Source organism: Manacus vitellinus, unplaced genomic scaffold (assembly GCF_001715985.3).
Source record: "Manacus vitellinus isolate BGI_N305 unplaced genomic scaffold, ASM171598v3 scaffold_7_pilon, whole genome shotgun sequence".
Lineage (NCBI taxonomy): Eukaryota > Metazoa > Chordata > Aves > Passeriformes > Pipridae > Manacus > Manacus vitellinus.
The window spans coordinates 4,125,469-4,146,776 of record NW_021940813.1 but is presented as its reverse complement, the minus strand read 5'-3'; the positions used below and the strand labels follow the sequence as shown (position 1 = coordinate 4,146,776).

At 40.1% G+C, this 21,308-nt stretch overlaps 1 protein-coding gene across 1 annotated transcript in view; it reads right to left on the bottom strand.

The window, feature by feature from the left end:
• Positions 1-486: 486 nt before the first annotated feature.
• Positions 487-21,308, bottom strand: part of MED14 (mediator complex subunit 14) — a 35,284-nt gene continuing 14,462 nt past the window's right edge. Inside the window, exons 11-32 of the mRNA XM_018083920.1 lie at positions 21,157-21,268; positions 20,390-20,515; positions 19,450-19,528; positions 17,720-17,879; positions 17,159-17,353; positions 16,455-16,589; positions 15,949-16,025; positions 14,372-14,532; positions 13,946-14,092; positions 13,763-13,854; positions 12,432-12,584; positions 11,959-12,228; positions 10,585-10,740; positions 9,943-10,054; positions 9,204-9,335; positions 7,997-8,179; positions 7,092-7,327; positions 6,228-6,407; positions 5,925-6,032; positions 5,383-5,508; positions 4,588-4,777; positions 487-1,099 (exon numbers count right to left, since the gene is read on the bottom strand). Coding sequence (XP_017939409.1) covers positions 1,026-1,099; positions 4,588-4,777; positions 5,383-5,508; positions 5,925-6,032; positions 6,228-6,407; positions 7,092-7,327; positions 7,997-8,179; positions 9,204-9,335; positions 9,943-10,054; positions 10,585-10,740; positions 11,959-12,228; positions 12,432-12,584; positions 13,763-13,854; positions 13,946-14,092; positions 14,372-14,532; positions 15,949-16,025; positions 16,455-16,589; positions 17,159-17,353; positions 17,720-17,879; positions 19,450-19,528; positions 20,390-20,515; positions 21,157-21,268 — 3,204 coding nt within the window. The 3' untranslated portion in view covers positions 487-1,025. The remainder of the gene's footprint in view (positions 1,100-4,587; positions 4,778-5,382; positions 5,509-5,924; positions 6,033-6,227; positions 6,408-7,091; positions 7,328-7,996; positions 8,180-9,203; positions 9,336-9,942; positions 10,055-10,584; positions 10,741-11,958; positions 12,229-12,431; positions 12,585-13,762; positions 13,855-13,945; positions 14,093-14,371; positions 14,533-15,948; positions 16,026-16,454; positions 16,590-17,158; positions 17,354-17,719; positions 17,880-19,449; positions 19,529-20,389; positions 20,516-21,156; positions 21,269-21,308) is intronic.

Here is a 21,308-nt window from a genome sequence, read left to right as displayed (position 1 = left end):
AGCCTTCAGTAATCACTGACAAAGTTATTTACATACCATCCAATTAAAAAAGTTAAATGTGAGGTTGTTTCTTTCTTGGATCAGCCTCTCCAATTTTGTGGTATGCAGTTCCAGCTCCTACTTTACCTGCTTCTACAAATAAGAATCTGTTATTACAGATTCCAAGACAGATGAAAAGGGGTTATTTCTTCCACTAAACTTTGCTTTTGGGACAGAACAGGTGTAGTTCCTTGTGACTGTAAAGAAAAGAAGCACTGAAGTAATTAGTAATTATTTGTACAACCAGGAAAATGAACAAACTTTGTTCTACTCTGACTTAGAACAAATCAAACCCACAGAATAAATAAATAAAGGTTTGTTTGGGTTTTTAAGTTAGCATCACGTGTGTGTGATGTGTATGGAAGCAAGATCGCATTCAGAGACAGTCAAGTAAGTGTGTACACAGTGGCTACAGTGGAGAGGAACAAATTTGAAGATTATACAACATCCAGTTTAAGATTTTTTAATCCAGTTTATTAAATATTGCTTTTTGGGGACATGTTTACAACAAGCCCAAATAAATTGTTTAAGGATTCAAAGCAGTCATATTAAAATACAGCTTCAATATAAAGTTTGTCACAGTTTTACAGTATTCAAAAATGACAGACCTGCCTTAAAAAAAGACTATTACACCAAAACATAAGAAAAACAGAAAAACAAACAAGTTTGGCATTTTCATAATCTTTATAGTATAAAACAGAATATTAAATCTATTACCAGCAAGCTGATACTTCAATCTATTACCTAGTCTGAAGTGTCTCCCATTAAAACACACTATACAACAGCACTATACAAAAGTCGTGGTGATACTCATGTGATGAAAGTGCATCCCTGAAAGTTTGCCAGTTTATATTTAGCTCTTAGAAAAAAAGGTAAAATTAAAACGTCCTCTTTTAACCGAAGGCTTTATTTTTATTTTTTTTATATATATATATTTTATTTTTTTTTGCTGTTTTGTCTCACTTTCAGCCTTCTTTTAAAAGTGTCTAGGGACGCCCCCCAGGGGGCAGCGTAAGATTAACCATCAAATCACGAACGGCTGCAAATATTGTGCATTCACCTGGAACAGGGAAAAGAGACAGGTTAGCACCGCGCCCCGGAAAGCCCTTCCTCACTCTGGAACAGGGAAAAGAGACAGGTTAGTCCCGCACCCAGACAGCCCTTCCTCACCCTGACACCCCCCGGGACCCCGCGGGGCAGGGGCTGAGGCTGCGCCAGGCACGGCAGATCCCAGCGACCTCCAAGCACTTTGGGATTTGTAACAGTTATCAGCTGAAGGAGCTCCGGCTTTCCCAGCAGGACTGCTCTGGTTGGTCAAGACATTGCAAGAAACTCTTTAACTTTTATTTGCTTTTGAATGTCAGATTGAATCTACGCTAGAATTTATCGCAGTCCGAATTTTTCTGTATGTTATTAATAAAAAGCACCACATTTTGTAAAGAAAATAACCCAACTTTTTCAAGTTTTATTTCTATTGATTATGAGCAGACACTAAACATTTCAAAAGGCTCAAGTCTGAAACAGCTGAAAGATGTTTTCTGTCCTAAGCCTAGTCTTGGAAACATTTCTAATTCCAAGACAGCAAAAGTCAGAAATCTGTTTCTTTCAACCACATTGCTCTGGCTCTACCCTTGACATCTAAACTTGCAAAATAAAATACAGAGCAAGTAGACTGTTGTTTCCAACAGCTGAGATGTAATACAGAGAGGAAAAACCAGCCACAGCTACCTTGAGTTTTGAATACCAGCACTTGTTGACAAAAACACACACATTCTGAATAGCTTAAAGAAATTAAAACTGACAGAAGCAAAAGGGTTTAATCAGAACAACAAAAGGTGAAGTATCAGGCAGCTGTGATTTTCATCTACCATTTCCTGGTAAGAGAATACAACTAATAGCTACTATCATACCCTGGTCACTGTGGGCTGAATTTTTCCTGCATATTTCAAGACATATCAATTAGAAGACATTGAATTTTGCTGCTGAAGGAGCAACAGTGTGAGCAAAGAGACAAGAGCAGAGCCTGTTGGGATGCATTAATCTTAACTGCCAAACTAGGGATTCCCAAGATTATTTTGGGCAAGTCATTATCATATCAAAGCTACAAATCTGGGCTAAGTAGCATCCACTGCACCAATGAAAATCAGACACTTAAAAATGTTAGTTGTGAAGTGGGTTAAGGAACGTGAGTCCCTTGAGCTCCTCTCTAAGGGTGACCTCCAGCATCCTTAGGGACTTTCATTTCCTTACCAGATTGATGTCCACTATATACTTTGCAGATTGTAGACTTACAGCTCAAGTTTAAACCTATTATTCCAGGACATTGATTCCATCTCAGTTCATACGATTATTTTCCCAAAGTAAAGTACTTTTTCCCGTGGAGGCATAGGCAAAGTGATCTCAGAAAGACAGTGTATTACTCACAAATAGTCAACATTTTACTGTTAAACACAGCAGAATGTGTTTGCCCACAGATCTGAAAAGAAAACTCTTCCAGGAGAACTTACTTTTCAGGCACTACCATTTTATTAAGAGGAAAATTAAGCTGAATACAAAAGACTTTCTCACAAAGAGAGAAAGGTAAAAAAGATACAGCCAGAACGAGGCAACACTGATTCCGGGTTACAACAAAAGTGCCAGTAATGTTGTACGTGCATGATGGGAGGCCCTGCTCCTTCCTGACTCCAACAGTGAAAAATTCCCTTAACCAAGCAGGTTGCAACTAGTGCAGCAGAAGAGCTAACAGGGAGGAGAATCCTGGGTACAGCACAATAGGATCAGAAAAGGAAGGATATGCATCTGGGATCTCCCGTGTACTGTTATTGTAAAGAAGTCTCCCAGTTATCTACTTTCATCTGTTGGCTCCCCTATCAGCAGCCAAGAAAAGAAGGTATCTTGCTCTCCTTTATCAGATATAATAATGTATGTTTTGACAATAAAAACACAGGAAATTGCATTTCAAGTGTCCTCATGGAAGTTCCTACTTTGGCTGGTGGTGGAAATCAATCAATCCATACAGACTCATTGTTTCTTTTAGAAGTCAGAGGAAGGACTACTAGAAATGTCCTCTGCTCAACCAGTTATGTTCTTCTTTTCCTGGATAAGGTCCTACTTGGGGCCACAAGCTCTTTTCCTATGCGTTTTTCCCCCGTCTATACTCTGCTCCCTGTACTGCATTCCCAAACTGCTTCAAAACTTGCATGACAAACAAAAAATGTCCATTCTTATCTACCTAATGATCATCAGAAAGCATCTCACCTGGGATCTCAAGAGCAGCTTTGAACGTCACTCGCTCTGCTGCGGCGTTTTGTGGAGGGTTTACTTTAGAACACAACTTAGTTCAACAACAAACAGCAAAGTAAGTATCTACCTTTCACCATGCCAGGGAATTTGGTGAGGAAGCACCTTCCAAAAGCAACACCTGAAGTTTAGTTAACCTATTTTGAAATAAAAGTGCTATACAAACAACAGCTCTGTACCACAGACAGAACTCCTAGAGGGAACCCTACATGCCCTCAAGGCTATTTTCTCTCCTATTTACCTACACTATTACTACATGTTTAACAGAAAAAGCATGTTAATTTAAATCCCATCACAACTTCCAGAAATGTATGCATACCCACACCAATTTAAGATAGACATTGCTCATGTTCTAGCAATCAAAATAATCCATCAAGCAGAGTTAAAATTACCACATAACAACAAGATGAATAATTATACAGAATAGAAGTAAGAGTCAACCTCTGGATTCACAACTCCAATCTATTCACTGGGTTATTGGAAAAATTTTGTTCTTCAGCAGAATTGAAAGTTATTGTTCTTATGAGCCATCTGTGTATTAGGACCCCAAACTACTGCTTACAGACAACATGCTGCCCAAAGAACCTGCTACTGTTGTTCAGTGTTTCAGATACTAAAAAAAAAAAGGAAAAAGCACGACAAACAAGAGGGAAAGCAAAGCACAACGTTGCTCACAGTGCACTACCTACAGGCCAATGAACATTCAGAACAGCCTAGCTCAAACACTTCACAGCATGTCTGGTGGTCAGAACTGTATGCGCCTCTGCTGGTGGACACACTGACAAAGGAGTATACAGTCACTCCAATTACTTTTTAATCATTCACAGCACGTGGACAAGTTCTGATAACTATTTCAACATCCCTCTATATTCTATTGTTAAGCTGAATAACTTCATAATTAACCATGAAAACTGACACTTGACCATAGCATATTTCTTGTGACTCACTCTGGGCCCCGTTAAAAAGTGTGACTCTACTGAGACACAAGAGTTGGGCCAACAAGAGGTGCATTCTATCACCTGGGCAGAACAGCAAAACCCAGCCTGAATCATCAGTGCAACCTTCTGCTGCGTTGCCAGTACTTGCTATTAAGTTATGTACTGCCTGTCACATCAGGAGTTTGTAATTACTAAAGAAGTAAGATAGAAATCAAGAAGAATTCAGACTTAAGAGAGGTTTAGTTTTACACTGGAGATTTGTCACAGATGTCTGGGTGAAGAGAATATATCTACTGGACATGTACAGTACCTGGTCGTGGTGAATTCAGTTCAGCAAATCTCTTTAGAATATTGCTAACCATCATTGGAGCAGCAACAGAAGAGTTCTGCTGCCTGGGAATGTCAGCCTGTTGCGTTGTACCCGATGCCATATCATAAATAATTGGGACAATAATACTAACAGCTTCCTGTGGGACTGTTGTTTTCTGTGTTAGCTGGAGCTGTGGGGAAAAAACCAAAAAGTGTGTTAATTGAATGATGATGTAGTTCAGTGCAACTTCTGATACAATTAAACACTCCAGGCCTACAGACAGCATGTATTTCCAACCACTCAGTTGTTAGACATCAGTTCTGTAACAGAGAAATTATCAATCAGGTGGAGACTATTTTCTTCTCAAAAGCATCCTGCAGTGAGCATTGCCTCAGAAAAAACACTAATATGGATTTGTTCTAAACATCTAATTCCTGCTCCCAGGACCACTAATGTGCACATCAGCTAATCTAGGTGGTTAGTGCCTCAAAGAAGAACAAAACACACAAGTTGAGCGCTTGGAAGATGCAGCCCAGAGGGAGCTGAACTTTATATATTGCCAGCATCTCCCCAAGAACACAAAACATGAGGAGCTGCTGTGCTTTTATAGAAGAGAGAATAGGAATACGAACCGAACTCGTTACAAGAGATGCACGTAAATCCAGGTTTCCAAACAGCACAACACTTTCAGCTATTACAGCTGTCAGATGCAGTAGGTGTGTGTTTTGCTACCAACCCCTGATGATCTCGGAGACGTGCAGCCCACAGAATTTTAAAGCAGGTATCTGTACTTACGAAAAACAACATTTTGGATTTCAGAACAACGGCAGGTGTTCCTGGAGGCGCAATTGGCGGAGCACTGGGAGGGATTGTTAAACAGAACTGCACATTCCATTTCAGCTGACTTGCCTGATCAGGGAACTGTTCAGAGAGAGCAGCACAGGGAAAGAAACGCAAAGGTCTCATGTCAGTGACATACATGGCTATGAACCAGGGAAACATTATAAAGCAGAATGTGCCTCTTCAGCTAAACTTGCACGTGTTGCCAGGTTTAGCAAAGTCAGAATAACTCTGAAAGAACTGAGCATGGGGCAAACAAGAATCCAGTCAGCCTATGCATATGTCTGCTGTGCAGTAACATGGCTGTAGATTCCCAAATCATCAGTTTAAAGGAGAAACTTTGGGAATTTCCAGGAGAGCTAGTAGCAAAACGAAAACTTATTTAATAACATTAAGTAGCATATATATAAATTTGGAGTAATTCATGTGTTTGTAGATAAAGATACAACATTTTTAAAAAAAATATAACCAAAGTACGGTGAACCACGTTAACTTACCAGCTCCAGTTTCATGATGTGTACACAGTCCCTCAGGATATGAGTGGGAGCCCCTAGTAATTTTGTGAAGGCTATCAGGGTGTTCGCTTTAAAAGGTGGTCCTGCAACCTAAAGAAAGACCCAGTTTAGTAGTGCCTATTTAGATAATAGCTATACCATTTAATATGTAACCAACATGCACAGCTGTTAATGTTATATTTTGCAGCCTTTACACATGCCAGTGATCAGCAGTACCACTCCAAACACCACCAGAGATTAAAAGCAATGCACAAAAATGTAAACTTTCACAGTTTGAGTACATACCCTTGTTTCAAAGAACTTCTCCAACACTTGCAACTCCTCTGATTTCCACTGTCCTGTATTTTCAGGTGTTACTTTCAGCTGCAAGGTCTGGTTGGTTTTAGGATTGAGAGCAACCCTGCACTTCAGTGCCTCCGTCTTAAACATAATTACACCTGGTTCATTGGAGTTTATTAACTGTAACTGCATAAAAAGAAGAACCACAGTCAATTAGTCACTCATTAAATAGTGTGAACTCACACACACACATACACACACTCTCTCACTCCCTTCCCACAGTGCAGCGTTCAGCCTCTCTTTCCAGAAAGAAACACATGATATTTGAATAGAGGTAAAATTGCCTTGAGAATTAAATTTATGCAAGATTTGGCTTCTTTCTCTGTCACTGAATCCATGCCAAAGAAGTGAAGAGGCACACGTTGTCTGTCCCAAATCCTAAAGCAACATTCCTGACCAAGTAGTTCAGTTAATGTCAACTGGTAACTAATTTCTTGGGCAGTCCTGCCAAGCAGTGGCTTCCACAGTAACCCTGTGGCTGTTCTAGTTAACTCCCAATGGACACGCTAAACTCACAGAAGCCATGGCATCTGAAAATCTGGTCACAGTCTTGCCATCATACCAGTTACCCAACTCCACCTCACCAAACAGGTTTTCCACTTCCAATTTGTGTGGAAAAGAAGCAGAACTAAATTATTTTTCTAAATTTAGCCGCTTTAGATGGCAAAATTCAGAAGTACAGCAAAAAGTCTAACAGCAAATAGTTATTATATTTGACGCATTTCAGTTTGTGCCCGATTTGAAAGACATGGGAGTACAGAAGTATGAAAAAGAAGAGTTGTTAAATAAGTTATTAAACTCAAACCACACCGTTTCCTGCTGTATGATCCTCTGAAGATGCCTCCTCATAATAACCGATCCGAGGAATCGCTCAAGAGGGGAGCACAGGTAGCTGCCAGCTAGTCCTGGCACAAGCCCAGGGGTAGGAGAGGGCAACAGCAGGATATTCAAGGCACTGTGGGTGAGGATTGTAGGAATGGACGCAGCCCAGGAGCGCTGAGGTAGTTTCCGAGGCGGAGGCATGCTAGTCGGCATGGCTTGGGAACCTGCTGGGGCACAGAAAGGACTTGCAGTAAGGAAGGATTTAAGCTGAAACACAAGGAATGTGTTCACTTAAACTGGTGTCACTACACATCAGTGAGTTCTCTGGGCCAAAGCTTAATCGTTTAAGAATTTGGTTGCCTAGTGATAGGCATCAGATAGACAAAGAGTTAGTTTTGACCCTCCACCCATGCAAAGAATCTCAGTAACACTAAAACCCTACTCCCCTTTCCTCTCTCTGCAGCATGCCAGCAGACAGCAGGTTGGCACAACAAACTCAATGAGACGTAAAGATGGCTAAATCAGTCGTGCAAGAGCAGCATTGCAAATCTATGATGTGAAAAGTTAGTATTTGGGTTGGCAAATGTGCCTTATCATTGCTTTCCCTCTGAAGACTTTTTTCTCAGTCACGGAGCTCAGTAGTTTCAGACTGACTTCTGCACTGCAACAAGAGGTATCAATCCTGCTGACGTTTGTGCTGTATGATTTAGCTCATTTTCAAATTTGTTACAGAAGATTTGAACTAGGATAGAATAAAGACTTAATCTCCTTAGACATTTTACTGCACAAGGGCACTAAAGACTGTTATGTTGACACACAACCACCAAAAGGAACAGAACTAGGAACGTTAAACATGAGTGTTTCACAGTTATAGCACTGATAAAGAAGCCTACTTGTTCCAGCTCGTGGGGAATGAGAGGCATCGGGGACAGGTGAATGAAGGGAAGGGTTGGCTGGTGACATTCCAGGCATCCGTGCTGCTGGTGATGGACCAGAGACCTGGGGAGATCCTGGCCAATTCCCTGCACGCTGACTGGGTGACATCATGGTGTATGGTGAGCTTGGGTCTATGGTACCTACAGATGTTACAAGACCATTGTTATTTCTTCAAAAAGTAAAAGGCTTTCTAACAGAGAAATCTAAAAAAGTTCTTACCAAAATCTGCAAAGTATGAAAGTGCCTGCAAGCTTTTAGACTGCATTTTACAACCACATAAAGAAACATTAGTGGGGGTTTTCAGGCTGTATTTTTAAAAAAGTAAAATACAATGGAATGTAAAGGAAAATTGTCATGTTCAACACATAACAGGTTCTAAACTAAAAGGAGTTCTTGCCTACAGACTTGGAATTCTACTGCTCCTTCGCAAATGGAAGCCTCAGTTAGACTGTTCCTCATCTATTCAGTATCTGGCAATTATCTCTGCAAAAATATCTTTGGTTTTGTACTCTGCTATAGAGACTGATCAGAACAAGCTCCTTAAACAGTCTGTTGTAAATCTATCTCACTTTGTTCACCTTAACAGTTAAAGTGGTGTGCCAAAATTACCATCTGAACCGTTCATTTACTGTGATCTGTAGAACAGTTTCCAATGCACTGTGATTACACAAACAATTGTTTTGGCAGCTTTCCAAAAAACCAACTTAATTAATAAAGGAAACAACCGAAAGGCATGTTCTCACATATATGTATGTCAAACCAGCCAGACTTTGACAACATTTTCAAATCGCAAATATTTGAATTTCTAACCTGTTCCTCTCATTTTTCCAGGAATCATAAGCAGTGAAAATCCATTAACTAATATAACAACAGACAATGCTCATTAAAAGCTGCAGCCACTGCTCTGCTACAAGACCACATGGAATTTCCCCACATTAGTAAGGAGAAAGGAGTGACTGATAGTCCATTTTTAAACGTTAGGAACACTTCAACATGCCATGCAGCTTCTTTCAACTACTGTTAAGAGTTACACCCTCATACATGAAACCTTGAGCCAATTACAAAACACAAATTTTTCTAAATTAACTTAGGTCTGCCCGAGATTTCAAGAAGCCAATCTGCCCTCCCTCTAATTATATATACACCTGTTAGTAAAGAACTCACCATGTGGGCTGGCAAAGTTAGCTGTTTGTCCCATTGTGATTCCAAGAGAGGAAGGTGAAGGAGTTGGACCAAAGGATGCTGGTGATGGTGCTCTTAAAGCCCCGCTAGGTGAGCTTGCAGCATGCAAATTTCCTGATCAAAGACATCACGTCACTTGACATACACATTTCCCATCTTTCTGTTCTAATTTTTTCTATCAACTGTTCCCTCCTTTTTAGGGATAGCAAACAAGATTCAAGAGAATTTCTTTTTACAAAGGCTTTATTTTGTACATGCATGAGTGTTATATTTTTCAGATTGATTTACCACACAAAGGAAACTTCCCAAAACACTTGGCTTGAAGAATGGCATTTCCCCCCTTCCCAGTCCTTCTCTGAATTTAAATATTTTTCAGCTGTTGTGCTACAACAGCTGGGAGCAGAAAGCAGAGCCTTGGTGACTAAAAGCTTTTCTGAAGAAGCAGGTATTGAAAATTAACAGTTTTTCGCCTTAGCGAAATAACTGCAAGAACAAAACAGTCCCAAGTATTACACAGCTAAAGATGACAGTTTCACTACATGTTTCTTTTTCTAGCTTCAAAATGTACTTTCCAAAACATGCACGGCAGGACTTTGCTCTTTTTTGACACAGTGTAAAGTGCATTCTCTTGTCTAACTTGGGGCTAAACACAGCTCAAACAATAGAAAAAACATGCATGCACAAAGAGCTGCAGGTGCACACAGACTCCCAGCCATCCTACCTGGTGACTGTGTGTGCATCATGGATGGGGACGGCGTCACTGTGTTGTGGTAGGAGGTGGGTGGTGAAGTGAGAGGATACGCTCCCGATGCTCCTGCCTGTTTGGCAAATGGCTGAAATTGTCAACACAGGACAACAAAATGTTTTGATCATTTTGTACTAAAACTGAAGTTAAGCATGTGCAGAAGACTAATGAGAGTTGGGTCTTATAGGTCCATCAACATTAGTTGTTTGATTTTCTGTATCACATTGTTCAGTGCTTGCCATTATTTTCAGTTTCTTCTCAAGACATAACATCTCTGTACCCTGTTCCTTTTATCTGCTACCCCGTAACAGCAAAGCCTCGTGACTCCCCCTCCCATCTTTTATCTGAGACAGTTGTTTTCCCTCCCTCAGTCCTTCCCTTCTAGGCAGCAAGTCTCATGTGACCTTCCAAAGCTGCTGTTCATATGCTATGGGCTGTTTACGCTGAATGAGAAATGGCAAAATAAATTAATACATTTTGCCCGAAGGGGAATTCCACAGCAGAGCAGGTTTATAGTCTCCCTTTCCATTCTGTTACTGCTAATCCTTTTAGAACATAAAGTTCTTAGAAACCTACCGTTGTGCAAGACAATAAACATTTGTTTTGCCTGAAGGGTACCTGTTGTTGTGGTTGCTGTGGTGGCTGCTGGGGCTGAAGCTGTGATATCAAAGAATCCATCATGTCTCCTCCGATAGGAGAAGGCGGGTTATCGTCTTCATTTACAGATCGTCTCCGTGCATCCTGATTGCTGTCCACAAACATGTTTAGGAATGTCTGGGGAGAAGTCAGTTTTGTTAGCAATTTCCCTGTTTAAAATTTATTACATAAATGAACACAGTATTTACCAAGTATTAACACCATCTTTATTATCTACAGCACATAAGAGACAGGCAGGTCTCTGGAACTAACTACTAGGGGGCATTCATTAATTACAGTATAATTAGTTTTCAAAATATATCAATTCATAAACAGAGACACCTTGCTCATTAACATGAATTATCTCCAGTAAATTGAAATACCAACATTTTTCTTTTCTCCTTAAAAACAGGGAAAACCCTACACCTGCAAATAGCTGTTCCAGAACAACTCTCAAGCAGCCAGAACCTACTGTATCACACCTAAAATTGCCCTGTTTGGGTAGGAACACCCAGGTCACCTCCTCCATAGTACTCTCTTGTACCCAGAGGAACTTGCCAACTCTTTTGAATTACTTCCTCCTCTACCTTCACAATTTCATTCTCTTATACTTTCCACGGGTATCTACAATCCCCTTCCTATTCCCATTAGCTTTCCACTTGGAATTCATGGAAGAGATAGATGTTCAGGACCAGTTAAATGTAGTGCCAGAGAATCAGCATTCAGTTGCAACTGTCAGAAGAAAAAATTAGCAAAATAGCCTGTTTCTCTGCGGGTGCCACTTTCCAGTATTTCAGTATAACTAGCACTGGTACAAGTTGCCCTCAGGTATTTTGTCAGTGTGCACAGATTCATTTTTCATGAAGAGCAGACCAGAGCTGTATTTAGAAGCAAAGCCATAGGCTTCTGCCACACACTGATGGGAACTATTTCAAAAGAGAAGTTTCTGTCTAGAATCCTCTGACATGGAGCATTTTCTGACCTGCAATGTATGAGCACTGTACTGCCACACACCATAGTTTGTGAGGAGCAGTTGTTAATCCTGGAGCATACATACAGCCTAGTCACAAAGCTTTAACTGCCTGAAGCAGCCTCTAAGTTATTTTATTGTACCGATAAGAAAAAAAAAACACAAACCCTAACACTTGATGTTAGTTTTCTGAAAGGAAATGTTTGAATTCAAACTAATTTAACAAATCTACCGATAAATCACAGACTTCCTTCTGTGCTCAGAATTCTGGAAGGACCGGCAGCTCTTCACAAAAAAAGCTTCACGAAGCTCTTCACGCCAGATCCATACTTCAAGTCAGAATCTCATTTTTTTTACAACATGCCAGAAAACACAGAAACAGTCACCTTTAGTCCAGGTGCAGGGTAAAACCCTTCAACTATTTTGCTGTTGTCAAAGAGACTGTAGGCCCCGTCCCGTATGGCCACCACGCCGCGGCTCCGGCAGTAGATGTCAATGCAGTACATGTTCCTAAAAGCCAGCCTGATGTGTGTGGGGGACTGTGGCAGGATTGAGAAACACTGATAGGCAGTGTTGGTGCGTTGAGTCAGACCCAGCATGGGCACGGTTGGAAGTTTGTTGATGGCATTTAGTGGAGCCTGAGTGTCAAACAAAACCTGAGGGAAAACAGATATTGAGAGATCAGGCAGCTTTACCAAAAAGTAGAAGTCAGGGAAAACAATCTTCCCCAAGACACCTTCTGGCAATGAGATCCGTAAACAATCCTAACACACATGTAATTTTGAAGTGAACAGTTTAATCAGAATTCATCTCTTAAATATCTTGCAATTTGCTTGAGAGAATTTTTTTAGAACATTACCTGTAACAACTGCACCACGTTCGGCGTTTTATTAAACATCTCCTGGAGCTGGTGCAGAATTGTGTTGTGACAGTTACTGCAACCTGAGTTCGGGCCAACAGTTCCCAGTGAAATGTGGAACTTCTGGAGTATCGAGTTCCACTGAATGCTGATCTGCAATGTCATGAACATAAAATGGTCTTGGGAGCTAGAACAACTAGGTTGTAATAACAAGAGGTTATAACAAGAAAAGCTGGTCTGATTTAATTCCCCCCCCCCCATTTTTCATCAAGCCTCAATAGATTCCTAATTCACCTTTCTCAAAAGTTGCTGAGGTTTTGAAGACAAAAATATAGCCCTGTTAGCTTTAACATCCATTTAGCCAGATGGATTGTTGGCAACCACAGAATTGGGCAATTACACTAGCAACTCAACCAAAAAGAAAAAAGTCTTTTCTGCCAAAGGTGAGACGGAGAAAATTAAACTCAAGAGATTCGTGCTGTAGAAAACTGATTAATGAGTTGCTGGAGGTGGACTGGTTTTCCTAAATCATATCACACAAAAATGAAAATTGGACATACTACTATGTAAGGAAGTTACCTGCAAAATACACATTGCTGCTCTGGCTACCTAGATACATACATATATAGATATGTACACATGCACACACACTTCCCAATAAAATGCTCATTAAAAATTCAGCTTAGAACATGAACACAAAAATCTTCTAGGAAGCAAATTTCAAGTGTGTGAGCTACTTTGCAGCAGTTGCACACGAAATTAGTCTGTAATAAACGTGCACTTACTTCCTCCTCTACCTTGCATTTAAGGCAAGGGTGTGAGCGAGTAATCAGTTATAAAAATAATTAACAAGCTGTAAATTCAAATATTACAGAGGAAGCTAGAGTTCTGAACAAGGGAACAGCACTGCTACAAAATAATTAAGGACCACTTCATTTGAAAGCACAGTACTGCATTTAAAACATTGTTAGAGTCCTCTCTTCTAAGGCAGAACTAGGCACTCAGCTTAAACGTATTCATATATCTGACTAAAGCAGTGACTGGTAACAACACTTATTTTAAGTTTGTCAAAAAAAGGCTGCCACATCAGCTTTCACAATCAGAGGCACGTAACTGTTCCTTCCACAACATAAAGTATCTTACAGAAATTCTCAGACATTCTGAACTTCTAGCAACCCAGCAAAGTAGCAATGAAACATCTTCTATTTGTCTTTTTTATATTCATCTATATTAATTCCACAATAATGTAATACAAGCAAAATTCTGAGAATTCTAAGCCTACCCATTCTGTTTTCAAGCATACACTTAAAGAGCTTTTAGGAATTACTTACTGAGCTCCCCTTGGTAGTTCCATAACAAAGGATAAGCTTTCGGTAATTGTAGATACGAACTTCTGAAAAAATGTTTAAGTGGTTGGGTATGTCTTTGAAGAGAGGAGGAAAGACAGTTAGAGTGAGAAAACCACAGTAATCTGTAAACCCATCCTTTCAACACAAAGGAGGTGACTTCTGTACCTGGCAAGGACCGTGCAAACTCAAGGACACACTCGTACAGCCGAGCGATGCTGTTCCAGTCGTTAAGGAACATCTCCACGACTTTGCGACCTCCGACGGGTTCAGACAACTGGTTTTCATACGTCAGGTAAACGTGACGGGTTGGTCCTGCAGTGTCAGGAGATGGCAAATACTGTTCAAACTAGTGGTTCCTGACCTGTGGCTTAGAGACTCTGAGTAAACTGTAGCTAGTAACCATGAAGCAAATTTTAAACAACAAAAATGCATCAAATCAGCAGTCAAAATTTTGATTCAGGTACACTGTGGTTTATTAGAAACCTTAGGAGCAGACAGCCTTCCAGGAACTCCAAGACATTAAAACTACTGGAACAGAGAATGCAAAGCACCAAGAAACAAAAATTATCAGTATTCCTAAATAAAACTTGCCTTGCTCCCTGGATGAAGTGCTATTAAGCGGGCAGTTTGCAAACACCAGCTCGGCCACCCACGTGCGATTATTTCTACCTTGTAATCGGAAAGTGCAATCAAGAAGAGATCGGTCCAGAGCCTTCTGCGTTTCCTCGTTTACACCTTTACAGGGAGGAATTCTATACAAGATAAAAACCAAAACCCCAGTTATACACAGTACAGTTTCAAAAGCAACAATAGTACCTTCTAGTATTTCCTAAAGGACTTCCAAGTCTGGACATGAAAGAATGAACAAATCAACAGCAGAGGCACCTGGACTGCACAAGGAGATATCCTATTGCTCTTCAAGAACTAAATGTGTCACAAAAGCTCTCTAAGTTAGGACCAATTTTTATATGCATTCAACACATGGAAATTATAAACTATTAAGGAATCAGTTGAATTGCCCTTCTCTCCTGATGAACTAAGAGCCCACCAATATAAAGCTCTTATACAGAGAAGCAAGCCAAAAAAGATGAAAATAAGTAAGTTCTGTGGCAAGCTGAATTCATTTGCCTTGTAGAACAAGCTTGCCTTAAAATGCAATGAACAACCTGGCAGTTCTCTTAGTACTCACTAATTTATTCACATCACAATGTGTGAGTGGAGCTCAGGGGACAGACTAGATAAAGCTTAAGTAAAAACATGCTGAACTCTTCAAATCCCTTGAGAATCTATCCAGGAATTTCATGTTCCACCCTTAACTTCAGCTCACAAGTTCTCTGCTCCTATGTAAAGATAAAAAGAGAAGGCCTGATGCATTTAGAGACTGATTCCTTTATGTCAGTACACACTTCTGCAGCATAAAAGGAGTTATGATGCTTTTACTGAAGGAGGTGTCTTTGGGTTTTGTGGTTTTTTGTTTTAAACTGATTTGTTGCAGGTCCAGTTAGTAGCTGGTTCTGGCTGGCATTCCTCAGGGTTAACACAGAGGTTAACAATACATGATACAAAGGAATAGCAAGTTTGCAGATAATGCCAAACTGAAGGGAGCTGTAGGACAGGGCTGCCATTCAGATGACCCTTGGAGGTTGGGAAATGCAGCTGATCAACCCTGCTTTGAGCAGAAGGTTGGAGCAGATGACCTCCACAGGTCCCTTCCACTCTTAAATTACTGTACAGTTCACAGATGTTTCCCCTACAAGTTCTTTACCCTGCAATTGTCTTTTCTGGGATTCCTTGCATTTTCTCTGCAGTATCACATTGTGAAACAACATATGGAGTATGTAGGCCTCCGATCTGATCTAAAATTGCATGTTCATGAATCATCACTGTATCTTCCTTAGCACTGCCTGGATTCTAGGATTGAGGACTGTCAGACTGTTTTCAGAGCTCCCCAGTTAAGGCCAATGAAAGAAACAACTGCAGTTGGATCTTTGTCTACTCTTACTTATATTCTTCTATAGCCCCACTTCACATCCAAGATACACAATAATTAAAAATATCCAAAACCAAACACAACCCCCCCCAAAAAAAATCCTTCCCAAGTTCTGATATAGTGTTACTCTCCATAACGAAGAAATAATAAAATGAAAAACAGGGGGATATCCTCTTACTTTAACAAACGTATTGCATGGCTGAAGCCATCTCCTTCTACTTGTACTCCCTGGTGAGGAATGTCCATATTAGATAACTAGGAATGAACAAAGAGAAATGTTATCCCAAGCAAAAAGTCCAGCAAAAAACCTGCAACTTTTTCAAGGATTTTTTTTTCCCCCCAAGGGTAACAGACGATTCACATCCTCAAGTACTGGAAAGCCAAAAAAATGGTCTGTGCAAATCTGGTACAAAGTTGTCTCCCAGTCCCGCCCACAAGTGTGTCTTTCATTCTCATTTTCCCTTTTCTCTCGACTTTTCAAGCTTTTTGCAGGGCTTGGTGTTAGAGAACCAGCTCTAACAAGACCAGAGCAACTCAGTGTAGAACACTGAGTCACCAGGCTCAGCCGGCAGGGGAACTCCAGAGTGAGCACGTGACCACAAGTTGGCCAAATAGTCACGTCTAGACACAAGAATCAGGAGTAGCAGAGGGGAGGAAGGAAACAAAGTATTTTTTAACACATACCTCTATCCGAAGCCCTATAAATGGCATATTTGTATCACACATGGCTACAATATGAGCTAGCACTTTATTGAAGGCACACATTTCTCCCGACCGTTTTGGCTTCTTGGGTTCTATGGAACATGGATCTCCAGATAACTAGAATTAAAATAAAGACAAATGCTCTTGCATATCTGGAGCAAACAATTTGAAGAGATGTCAGAGAACAACCTCATTCATCTAAGTTATAAATGAATCACACCCTGAGCACAAACTCCTGAAAGGATCTGGTCCTCTTCAGGACTGAAGCAATTCAGTTAAAGACTGTCCTTAAAACAGCACTTATGTCTTACTAAGCCATTTCAGCCTGATCCCGAGAAATAACACTTATCAGCCCCTGCAAATCCTCCAAAGACCACACACAGCACAAAGTGTATCACACAGATGCCATACCAGTACTCTGCATGTCCAAGCCACTACAGCTGCCTGTGCACAGTGCTCTGCCTTGGCTAGAGCAGCAGAGAATCAAAAGCATTAATTAAAGAGATAACTGTTGCATAACAGTTTCCCAGCATCTCCCTAGGGAAGAAGTCCAGAGAACCAATACAAGTAAACTGTCAGCCACACAAACTTTGAAAAACAGTGCTACTAAAGCTGGCATAGATGCTCAAAACGTGTGTTGACCTTTCATGCACCTTCACTATCCCAGTGGCTCTTGGAGCACTTACCTTGCGCTTGACACCACTTTTCATTTGTTTCCCACTTTTTGTGTCCAGTACCAACTCTTCAATGTTTGGTTTGAACTGCTGTAGTAAAAGTGCAGTAGCAGGGCTGTCATCTCCTTCAGCATAGCTCACAGACAGGAAATGGTACTTGTACTCTAGTTCTGTGGGGTTGCCAGGAACATCAAACATCTCTACAACCTACATTTGAACAAAACAGCAAATTGAGAAGATTCTCAAGCTAATAGTATGTCTAATTCTGTTCCTATCCTCTCACCATTAGTCTTTTTCAATATATTAATACTATGGCTAGGAAAGGGATCCAAGATGAGAAAGGAGACCAAACCTTTAAGGAAACAGAGAATGGGAAGGTTGCTGGGTAATAAAACCATATGTGTTCTCTTCTCTATAAGCCTGAGTGCTTAACAAACCCACTGAATGGCAGAAGGGAGAGGGGAGAATCGAGGACTACACCAATCACTTGGGTCCTAAAGTTCAGAGTACAACAAACTGCCTGGGATAACCATGACTGAGAACAAAAGACAGAAGCAGTTTTCAGTTACTTACAATGTAGTACTGCGGAAGGCGAGTGAGTTTGATAAACAACTTGTGTTTGGAAAGGTTTCCCACTGGATGGCTGGCATAATTAGCTAGTTGAAGAGTTTCACTGCTCACTGTAGGCAGATGTTTTATAGACTGTTTGCAACGTTGCTGTCCAAGCCAGAACCTTGCATTGAAATAAAGGTATTAGTACCCTGAGACTGGTTTACATTATTCTAGTACAGTGCTGTGTAGAGTATTAGTGTCAAATGGTCAGTCACATTCAAAGCCAACATCTATCATTGCTGCATGAGTTATACACAGAAAATCACATAGAAAATGTCATTACTTTATATTTCCTTATTACTATCTTTGCATCCTGTCTTCAGCTTAACAGACATCTGTTAATTCAAGAAAAACCCTGAAATTATTCACTGAATAAAATTTTATATACTACAACATGAAATTACAACATAAAACAAAGAAGGGAAATGTTAAAACAGCATGTAGATTACAGTTATTTTACAATCTAGAATCTTCAATTACATTTTGGTACAGAAAACAAAATCTTTGCTCCCATATGCTAGTAAGCAATCCAGTAAAAAAAGTCACCAAAGCTGGATGTTACTCTGGATTATGTTATAAATAAACTCATTTACCTGAATAAGTTTGGACATGAAGAACCATATGCAAGACACCAAATTTATTCTCATGTTTGGAACTAAACTTTGTCCTACTCCAATGGATTTTGGCTATGGTGGCAAGGCCAGAAAGACTAGCTAGGCTTGAAAGGGGCTCAGAAACGCTTGGTTTTCTGGTCAAAGTTCCACTGACAACAGCAGTGGAAAGTGTGGGTGCTCAGCATCTCTCCATCACATCATACCACATTTATGCTCACAGACACATGTCAGACACAGCTGTCTAAGAGATATTTTGTGGACTGATGAGCTTCCTCCAAAACTGCAGCACTACCCAGGCCATTATCTCAAGTACATTATTTATAACTATGGGAGGTTGATTAGTTTCTCCAGGGTGCCAGTGCTTCATGCATCATCAAGCTTCTTTTAGAAGCAGAATTCCTCAAATAGAGATTTCACCCTGCAATTAACTCAGAGCACTGGGAATTTCCAAAATGACAGAGCAGGTGGAACTCAGTTTTCATGCAGATGCAAACTGTGTTTGTATTATTTGGTACAACCTCTTATGGGAGCCAAATGTATATTGTGCTCAAATCTCATGGCTTTATGGTAGGAAGATTAGAGGCTTAAACCAGCAAGGGCTGAAGTGTTAGAAGATAAACAGGTATTATTTAAATCATCCTAGGCCACTTCCTGGTTTTTCCTCTGTATTGGGATAAGGGAGATCATTCTTGCTGAGAAACAAGCAGAGTTCAGCTGTAGAAACAGAGTGGAATAAAGGAGATAGAAAATGAACATGAACAGCAAATGAGATCCTCAGGAAGCAAGTGGTCTGTGCTGACTAAAAGTGAAAAGACTTCATGCAGAGTGTGCACATAGCAATGCATGAGGCTACGTGCAAGGGGGAAAACTAAAGCAGGATTATGGAATCAACTCCAAGCAAAACCAGAGTTTCCTCAACTGTTTAGAGGAGATGGCAAATACTCAAGGTTGCTTAGAACAGTGAGAAAGTATAACTCCTACTGTGGTAAAACACAAAGCCATGCAAGTGTGATCATCCAAAATACAGTTGTGGTGATTCATTCTATGCAAACTAAGTGAATCATTCAAGTCACTTACTTGAGTTGCTGGAGCCAAGGAATGATGCGCTTCATATCATCATTAACAGACTTCTCTATGTCATCAAGTGTCAGTTGATCTGCAAGAACATTAGGGGAGTGAATGGTCTTAACATCTGTCCTTCAAACAGAGTTTCCAACTTTCACTGAAAGTGCCTCATCCGATTAATTTCAGAATCACAAACAGCCCAGGGTGGGGTTCGAAATGGGACCCTGAAAGATCATCTGGTCCAACCTTTTGTGGGAAAGGGAGCATAGATGAGATTATCTAACACCCTGTCCAAGTGAATCTTGAAAACCTCCAGTGATGGGGACTCCACCAAATCTCTGAGGGGGCTGTTCCAGGGACCAATTGTTTTCACTGCAAAAAACTGCTTTCTTATACTGAGATGAAACTTCTCTTAGTCCAACTTCTAATTGTTGCCCCTTGTCTCCTCCACAAGGCTCATTGTGAAGAGAGAAATTAGGGTACACAACAGATGATCCATATAGTTTGTAAGATCACAGTAGTATGTTATTGTGCAAATAAACTAGAACTCATCTTCCTTCTTAAGTAACCCAAAACCTGAAGTTAAGACTTGAACAGTAGTAACTCAAGATGTAAAAGGTCACACAATACAATTCTCGATCAGGTCCGTATGAAATGACTGCAATCCATTAACAGCACAAGCCAGGAATCATGAGTCATAAAGAATATGCATTGTATGGACCCCTAACAATAATTAGTCTGCTGTCCTCTTAAAATGTACCTAACTAAACTGTGACACTGAAGCACAAAGATCCTCTTCCCCATTCCTCAAACTCAAATACCTCAGTGATGACCCAAGCGTGGTGTTCATTTGCTCACAGAACTTTGCAGATCTGACAAAACTGTTCACAGAAAATAACAGTGCACGATTCTTGCAAGATATGAAATACACCCTGGCTTTGCATCCACTTACCAACGCCATAAAGCATCAGTTGAAACATCCCAGAGTGGAGATCAACAAATACATGCAGGCACTCTGATCGACCACATGGTTCCAAAATTGGAATAACAAGGGTTGGAAGAGCCGTCTCAATGAATGCTAAAGAAAAATTGATGTTGTTAATTTCACAGAAAATTCAAGTGAATTCAAATCCTATTAAAACTTAGCCTGTTATAATCACAAAACCTGTATGTTTTTATAGAAGCAATCTTCACTTGCACATTATTACACTGTTAACATAAAGAGGAAACTGAATGCAATTTCTCTGTGAAAACAGTGACAAGCCAATGAGAGAAGACAGAACAAATCTGAAGGAGATTATTAATCCTTGAATGTCTTTTAACTGACTATTTCATGATTATAAGATCACTTCAAATCCCAAAAGTTTCAACAGCACAGTTTAAGGAAAGTTTCATTCAAAACTAGTTTAAAACAGTGAAAAATTTTCTTTCAATTCTGAAGACATACAAACTTTACAGTTGACAAATTTTAACCCTTCAACCCAGACTATAACGCTCTACCAGCTTCACCTATTATACTGCACTTAGAGGTCTGACTATTTTACAATTATCAATGCAGAATAATTTAAAGCTAAGTTTCGTTAATTCTGAAAATATTTCACTTCATTTTTTCAATATTTTTACTTGAATTAATGAAAACAAAAAACAGCAAGAAAAAAGGAAACCATTCCTAGACACAAATGGAAATTAACTTGAAAAACTTCAGCAGAAAATACATACAATTGTCATTAACGTTGTAGCTCTTCAGAATGGCTTTCAGCTCCTGGAGTTTTTGATGAGATCTTGCATGGACACTGTCTATTAGGAGTTTTTCTATTGATAGGTGGTCAATCTGTAAGAAAGGAATGTACTTGAGGAGGTTCAGATTTGAT